At 39.5% G+C, this 9072-nt stretch overlaps 1 protein-coding gene across 1 annotated transcript; it reads right to left on the minus strand.

Annotated features, from left to right (window-relative positions):
- Positions 1 to 571: 571 nt before the first annotated feature.
- On the minus strand, positions 572 to 7514 carry ntmt1 (N-terminal Xaa-Pro-Lys N-methyltransferase 1). The gene is made up of 4 exons (XM_049604633.1): positions 7379 to 7514; positions 4422 to 4581; positions 1851 to 2103; positions 572 to 1593 (listed from the first exon to the last, which is right to left on the minus strand). Exons 2-4 carry the CDS (start codon positions 4578 to 4580, stop codon positions 1337 to 1339), a joined length of 669 nt encoding a protein of 222 aa, XP_049460590.1. The 5' UTR covers position 4581; positions 7379 to 7514; the 3' UTR covers positions 572 to 1336.
- Between the last annotated feature and the right edge of the window lie 1558 nt (positions 7515 to 9072).

The following is a 9072-nucleotide window of genomic DNA, read 5'->3' on the forward strand; positions in this document are numbered from 1 at the left end:
TTCACCAAACTAGAGCAGTACACGAAAGTCACACCAGAGCAAACATTGCAGACCTCGTGCAAAATGCAGGACAAAGAATGGGGGATTGTTGTAACAGACAATGGTTCTAACATGGTATTGATCATTCAAGTAGTGCAATACCTGCATGTGAATTGTTTAGTTCATGTGTTTAATCTGGCCTCGCAGAGGGCTATAAATCTGCCAACAGTCCAGTTTGTCAGGTGTAGGCAGCATTTCTGACAGGTTTTTTGACAGTGTTGGTCAGTCTGTCTGCTTTGCATCACATTTTTCTGCTATTAAAAAATAAAGTCAGATGAACAGACTTAACTTAATCTTATGAGGTAAAACTGATGTTGACAGAGTTTTCCTGTGGGGAAATAATTTGAGGTTGGAAAAAAGGTAATAAAACACAATATATCTCAATATATTTGATCCCAATACTCAGCATATTGCAGTATTATCATACGTGACTTAAATATTATGATAATATCCTATTGTGGGTCCTCTGGCGATTCCCACTCCTACTTCTTATATTAACAAAGAGCAAAGTACAAAACAATCAGGGAGCAGCTTGTCATTATTCCAATGTCAGATACATTTAATCAACATTTATGTAATTACAAATATCAGATCTGATTCAGTATCAGCAGTACCCATTAAGGGACTCAGATTTGGATGACAGTCAAGAAAAGAGTTGATTGAGCCATCTGTGATTAAAACCAGTAATATACAGCCACAAAGTCTCTGTTACTACATTGATCTGCATGTTTTTAATAAGCTGTAAAAAATGTCCATGAAACATCTTGGTAACATTGGAAAGGCGTGTGCAAAACTATAGATTGAAGAAGTTCTGCTTCTGAAGTGCTTCCACTGGACACTGGAGCTGAGTTCCAACATGGGTAATAAATAAAGCGATAACAAAGTCTGGAAGAGTGATGCTGTAGTTTGTAGTCTTGTGATGACACAGCAGTACGATAATGACATCTCCACTTCCAAACATAGTGCATTAGTTTATTCTGGCAGACTGTGCATATCCACACAGCTAAAGATCAAGTTGGACCTTCAGTGCTGCTGGACATCACACTGAGACAGGAAGCGCATGCTAGAATCTTGAATAGGAGATGGACCAAATATTCATAAGATATTAGTGTACTGTGACCTGGTGGCCCAGAAAAGATGATTCACCAACATGCACAGAGCAGAAGACCAATGCATCTCACTGTACATCATTTCCAAACAGATCATACATGAATTTCTGACTAGAAAAGCATCATTAGAAATACTGTGTACACACGGCCACCCCTCTTCCTGTCCCCCTGGAGAAGAAAACATTCCACTATCTGAGAGCCAGTGTGTGGACCTGGTAGATCTCCTTTGGGAAGTTCACTTGTTGCTCCTCGTGGATGATACGGAGGCCTGCTCTGGCCACCAGACTGTGAACTATTTCCAGGTCGCGGCAGACACTACTGTCCACCTCATCGGGGACCACGCCCTCATATGACACATTGTCCTTGATGACGATGAGGCCGTTGGGCCGCAGCGCTTTCTGGCAACGTTGCAGGAAGTCCACCAGGTGGTCGTCTGTCAGGTGGCCTGAAGGAAAAAAATCAAAGGAAAAATATATGTATTTTATTTTTGGACCACAGAGCACTGATTGAGGGGTTTTGCAATACTAACTACATATCTGCTTTAACTCTAATGATGCAGCAGAAGGGCTCTAAATACGTTCAAGCAAGGACACTGTGCACTTATAGAGTCACGTCTGTGAAAACAATTATCTATTTCAAGCCCATTTATTATTATTATTCTTTAATTAAACAACAACCACTGCTTAATGAAGGCAGACTCACCAATGACCCACTGGATCCAGATGACATCATAGCGTCCACTCTCTGGTACAAAGTCCTGCAGGCCGCAGCAGAGATAGTTCCCCACTCTCTTGCCCTCGTCTCCCAGGTATGTCTTGGCTTTGTCCAGAAACTCCTGCGTCACGTCCACGAGGTCCACGGTCTTGAACAGAGGCAGCAGTAACCGTTTGGTGATCCTACCAATACCTGCTCCACAGTCCAGAGCACAGCCTGTGCCCGTCTTCCCTTCACCTTCCTTCAATGGCGAAAACACACAAGAGTTCACTGGTGGATAAAAGCTGTGACACAAGCTGCTTCTGTGAAAAAGCTTTAAACAGCAAGAAAACCTCAACGTTACAACTCTAACAAAATGAATGCTAATTGTAAGTATATTTTTCCAATATTGATATACAGTATATCATATGCCAAATGTATACCCAGCCATCTGCATCACCTACATCCTCTTATCCATGATTGCAGGGCGTGGAGCCCATCCATAGCTCAACATGTAGCAGAAGGCTCAGCATATGGCTTAATGGACACACTGGTTTTTGGAGTGGTGGCGTTTTTCCTGCGCTGTCCAGATTTTATATGAGAATCCAACAAGACCTCCACAGCTCATTGTTTTCTTTTCACAAGTGGGACAAAGTTGTTGTTCTGCAAGTCTTGATAATTAAGTCTCGAGTCAAGTTCAAAGTCAAGACCAACAAGTCTCAAGGTAAGACTAACAAGTCACTAAGCTGAGTTCTGGTGTTTTTTCGGACCTAATTGCATTGCAGAGTTTTGCACAGCGACGACCAGATCTTTGCTCTCAAACCACAAAAAAATGTGATGGCACAACAGTCTCCTTCAGTACATTATTCTATGCTTTCTTTTGATTTTCACATTGGCTAGTCATCCTGTTTAATTTGTCTTCTGATTAAATCGGAACCATTGAAACAAGTTGTAGGAATCCTCTGCAAGTAATTGGTTGCTGGCAGACACTCCGTGCTGCAATAAAATGGTTAATCAGCAGTGCCGTGCACTGTAGAGCCAATGCACTGCTGGTTCTGCCGGCCTGAATAGAATATAATGTCTATAGCCTTACTGTTGTGTACAGCCTTTATAGACTGAGCTGAGTAGTTATGCGCGGGTCAACCCGTAACCCGCAGGACCCGCAAATGGACCTGCAGGTCAGGCAGCAGTGATTGTCTGTTAAATCGGTCTGTAAATGATATTTTGAACATTATTGGCTATTACTGTCATGGCATCCGAAGGTACTGATGAGTTGAGCAGGTGACAGTCCGCGGCTGTTTTCAAAACGCACTTGTGTCACGCACTCCAAAAGAAACTTGTTAAAACTTTAAACAATAATTTATTGTACAAAATGGGGGAAACAAACGTTGACAAAAACGGTTCCATAATTCATATTAAATTCAAAAGATAACGAAAAAACAGCTACAAGTTAGAGGGAATAGTGATAAAGTGGTAAAACTTGGCACTGATCCACAGCCTCAGACGGATGCGCTCATGCGTGCCGTGCGCACAAGCTCAGTTGGTAGGCTATACTATATTTTCACATTTTTAACAATGCAATTTAAAAGTTTTGATTTTTGTTGATAACCTACATTTACCAACAACAAAAAGACTAGCACCAAAAAAATATGTAAAAAAAAATACATAAAATAAATAAATAAAAAAATGAATATTGAATACCAAATTTTCCTAACAAATACCTACCCATAGAAACGAATATCCGAATATTTGGGTACAGCCCTAGTTTAAATGTATTATAATAAAGTTCAGTAAAGTAAATACATAGATTACTTCAAATACACCTTAACATGTCTAATCAAAATGGTCTGGTCCGTCTGCGACACAGTTACAATCATTTGTAGTTTCTGAGTTAAATGCTGTGTATATTGTTATTGTCATTTTTTGTGCACCACAGTCTTTACATTTAAAATTAATAATATGTTGTTTCATGCGTTGTCTCTCTGCTGGTCTGCACTGCTGAACCACTTGTGGAAGTATAACTTGCCAGGAGGAAAATGTAGACTTAATTTGCTGCACACTTCTTTTAAACTCTTAAGTTTCATGTCATTCCAAGCCAAAAGGCTTAAAGGGATACTTTGCTGATTTTCAACCAGGTCTGTGTGGGGATTGTGTACAGATGAACAGTGTTTAGCTTCCCCTTGTATCTGTACTATGGGGAGCTCCTCACCTGTGCAGTGAACTAAAGTCCAGCAGATTTTGGTTGGCAGACAGGCAGGGAGATCTGCCAGGCTGCAACACGGAGGGGAATGCGCCTTAACACCATTCATCTGCACACACACACAGACCTGGTTGAAAATGAGTATCCTGTAGAGTCCAAATAAAGTCATGAGTCACTGGTGTCAAAGTCACAGTTGAGTTGCAAGTCTTTAAATTTTGTCACATCAGTTTTTGAGTAATCAGATTTGTCACTCCAGAGACACTGAACTGACACACATACTGTACCCTGTATGTCTAACTGTAGCCATTACTACCATTCAGATTGGTAAAGATAATGTTATTGGTGCCTGAGCTGGCTGACATCTTAGAAAAGTTTCTTACACCAAGGAACTTCTGCAGGAAAGCCTTGGATCCATTGATATCGATACTGGAGATGCTGCCATAGCCTCCCAGCATGCCATCCACTGTGGGAGGGACCTCCCTCCAGTAGTCCTCTGCATTAGAGTAGAAGCTTGCCTCATCTTCTACTATGTCACCCATCCTGTCAGAGTACACAGATAAAATGGTTCACTCACAGGAAAATGTACACAAACTACTACTCACTACTTGTAAAAAATGAGTCAGAGCCTTCTTGAACTAAAATATGATTCCATCATGGTTTTTGGATGTAGACCCAACGACCAGAAGAACAGAGACCTTGTTCAGTTTGAATCACCTGTGTCCCTGATAACAACTGTCACATATCATGGCAGCCTGACAAAAACAGACCTGTAGTGTTCCAATGTTAATTAAACTGATCGTGCAGGAAGGTCAGTCTTTTAATAACAGGGTTGCTGGCTTGTTTTTTCTTCTTCTTTGAGAAACAATTTCCATATGCCCATATGTATAGAAATGATGATAGAATGGCCTTATCAACCGATGATTCATGAAAAAACTGTCTCTGCATGATTTGATGTTTGATGTAACCTTATCCGCTGTGAAGGTCCAAGGACAGAGGGATATCGTATGCTGTAAAGCCCTCTGAGGCAAACTGTGATTTGTGATATTGGGCTTTATAAATAAAACTGAATTTAACTGAAATTAAATATGAATGTATTCAGCATTTTATTCAGGTTCTTAACAGCATCTGTCAACTAGATCATAAGTGATGTTTTTGGAAACTCAAAAAGACTCTTTACTTTTGAAATTGATTGTTAAAATGAACCCTGTTTTTTGACAATGTCAAGATACCCACTCTGGTATATCAAGTCCAATGTTTCCCCTACCATTATATTAGGGGAACAGACAGTCCGAGACAATTATAACCGAGCCCGGCCCGAACCCGCAGCAGAGCACTGTACACACACTCTCAATGGAGTGGAGCCTGTGTTGTGTTCAGGCGTTGTCATGTAAATAACAAATTCCAGTACTTTAACAGGCCATAGCACAACACAGCAGCATGTCAAGTGGGCCGAACCCGAACAAAATTTCTGATTTGTTAACCAACATGTTGGTCTGTCCATGTGTAAAAAAAAAAAAAGATTTTTAATAGGGATGCATGATAATAACGCCACATCATCGGTATCTGTCGATATCAGCTTTAAAATGACAGAATCAGCCAACATGGTTTTTCTTATTTTGCACAATAGATGAATATTACATACATTGAAAAGCATTCCACTTCATGTCTCCATCTGCTGGTGGGCCATCACGATAAGAGCATGCATGCATAATATGATGTTAATTCCACTACAGAAAATACTTGATGATCACTGAAATTAGGAAGGGAAAAAAGTGAATATATTGATATCGGTATCTATTATCGGCCAAATGAGTTGTCATATATCGACATATTGTATACTGGCAAAAAATCCAGTATCATGCATCCCTCATTTTTAACTATAATCAGAGTGCCTCAAACACCTTTTTTTAACTACCAGCCCATGCCACGGACCTCTACACTGAGTAAAGGGGGAAAGTCATTGCTTTTTATTCTTATGTGACTATTTGCCCTATCCTTGACAAGCACCTGATTCTTCACAATCACCTACACAGTGTTTTGAGCAAGTGAAGCACTCCCTACTTTGTCCTACAATAGGTTCTTTTTTGTTGCATTTCTATATATGGGCTGTACTTAAAATACCTCTCTGCACTTCATATGCACAGACTGTCAGATTGCAAATGTGCTTTTCGGTATTCAGTATTGTCCATTTCAGTAGTTTCTAGGCTAGTTATTGTGCCATTTAAGCCGTCATTCACCTAACTGCAAGCTTCATTCAACTCTGTAATTAAGAGGCATTTATCCATATTCATTCAGCTCTGTAGAGGTTGCACCACAGTGTTTGATAAAACTTTCCATTTCAGCAGTGTTTTAAGTGGACAGTCAGGGGAGGTCTATGACCTGCTTGTAAGATGAACACACACACACACACACACACACACACACACACACACACACACACACACACACTCAAAGCAGCCAAATCTGGCAACACTTGGCTGTAGTTCAGCTGTCAGAGCTCATCTTGTGACCAGGGCAGGGGGCATACATTCCCTCTGGGGATCTGACCAACAACACAGGGCACAAGCAGACTTTGGAAAGTCTGCCATACTAGCTGTATGTATAATTACTATTTCAAAGATTTCCTGTAATTAATTGTTGTGGCACACAGGTGTTGATATCAACATCTTGTCCATATAAACCATCCCACAATTTAAAGACCTTTGAACACAACATCCCAGCCCAGTTTGACACAAGTAAATTTGTATTATTCATTATGGAATAATAGTTATACTTAAATAATAATAATAATGGAATACTGGATGTGTCCTGAAGTTTCACCATAGAAAGTAAACATGAGTCTTCCATGACCACTTAATCTATCAGACGTGTTTTGCACATTCAAAACTGACAGTAACAACTTAGCTACAGCTGCTATTGAGGCTCACAAAATTGGAGGCCGACGTCATGACCACTTGCACGTGGAAAGTCTACAGTGAACAGATGTTAATAAGGCGGACCTTTAAAGTATGAGCCATTTAATTAACTTCTATAAGTTATGAGCTAATATAAGCCAACTAATTAATGGTTTTGTTTTCAACATGAAACTTAACTTACACATGCTTGTTGTTTCTTACCACACCATGAGTTTTAAATAATAATACGTTTCTAATTCATTTTCATACTGCTCATTACAGTGTAAGTAACGCTAATGGGCCCTGCACGTGCTAAGTTAGATACTGTAGTTTTAGCCAAGCAGCTAACGTTAGTTAGCCGGTAACAGCTCTGTTTCCAGGGTAAAGGACTAACAGTGGTGTGTCTAAACTTCTTTAAAGCGATTCTTTATAATAACACTAACCTCTTCTTGTATCAGCGCCCGGTCCCTCACACTCCTCTCCCTCTCACAGACCCGGTCTCCGGTCCCTCCCGGTGTCGGTGTTTCAGATTTCTATTTGAGACGCAGCACATGAAGCACGTCATTTCCTTATTTGGCTCGCGGGAGAAGAAGGGACAACAGCGCCCCCACTGGCTTTTGATACCACATGCACAACTTGCGTTTGAAAACATCAAAGAACGAAGAAGTCTTATGAAGTAACATTTTAATGCATATAAAGTTAAATGTAAACGCTATGAAACAAAGTGGAAAATAGAAACAACCAAAGAATTAAAATATAAAATGAAATAAAACGTTTTACTTCAAATGAATATACTTCGTAAAGACTCATAGTTCAATTACCAGTTATAAAAACAGTATTTCAAAGCTCATGACAATACAAAACTTACTATTTGTGAATTGCTTCTTTAATTATGATTTTTAGTTTCCTGAGGTATTACTTATGAAATTAAGGACTATTTTTTGCATCTTTGCATCCTATTTAATTGGGTCACACTGTAAAAGTGTCCTTGTTGTTGTGTCCACCCCTCTGTGATTGATCCTGGCACATTCCCTTCACTCTGAATATAGGTTTTGTGATCTTTTGGGCAGAGGCTTCAAACCACATAACACTGTGGTAATGAATGAAAACTAGACTAGACACTTTAACAAATGTAATGTAGGCTATTGGTATGCCTTGGGATATAGTAAAGAGTTGTGTGAATTATAAGTTATTTGTAGAAAATGAGCTAATCATGCAAAATGATGTCATGGTCCCTAAAACCTTGGTCTAAATATAGTACATTTGTTTCTGATAATCACCAATTTTGAATATCTACTTCTTCTTTTTTTTTTTTTTTACATGTCTCACATGCAGTAGCCTGTCAACTTCAACTTCAATCACGACCAATCTTATTTAATAATCTGCATGGTTTAACTTTCACAAATAATGCCTGTAGACAAACACTAGCCTAATATCTGATTAAAGAATGATTTAAATATTTACACCAAAGAGATTTAGCTATTGATTACAGATCAATAGCTAAAGATTACAAGATTACAACTAGAACACATACAGTGGGGATTTACATAGACAGACAGTTCACCCCAAATTTGAAATTACATATTTTTCCTCTTACATGTAGTGCTATTGATCAGTCTTGATAATCTTTGGTGTGAGTTGTTGAGTGCTGGAGATATTGGCTGTAGAGATGTCTGCCTTCTCTCTAATATAATTCAACTAGATGGTACTAGGCTTGTGGTGTTCAAAGCACCAAAAAGAAAAGAAAAAAACCCCTCAACATCAGTGTCTCTTTCCATTACTTAAGATAATCCACAGACCTTGTTGTGAGCAATTTGATGTAGGAACTATTTTGTTTCTACCAAACTACACCCACCAACCAAATCACAGCGCAGAAGAAAGTGTGCATCTATTCATGATTGAGAGGTAACTCGTTCATGAGTAACTCAGGTAACGAGCAGTAGATGCACACCTCCTTCTGCATCCTCCTCCTGATACAGTTGGTGGGTGTAGTCATATTGGAGAGAAGACAGACATCTCTATGGTCAATATCTCCTGCACTCTGCAACACACACAAAACCAATCTAGACTGATACAAAGCACAGCAGGCAAGATATATAGTATATATTTTTGATTTGGGGGTGAACATTCCCTTCAG

The sequence above is a fragment of the Epinephelus fuscoguttatus genome, linkage group LG18 (genome assembly GCF_011397635.1).
Source record: "Epinephelus fuscoguttatus linkage group LG18, E.fuscoguttatus.final_Chr_v1".
Taxonomy (NCBI): Eukaryota; Metazoa; Chordata; class Actinopteri; order Perciformes; family Serranidae; genus Epinephelus; species Epinephelus fuscoguttatus.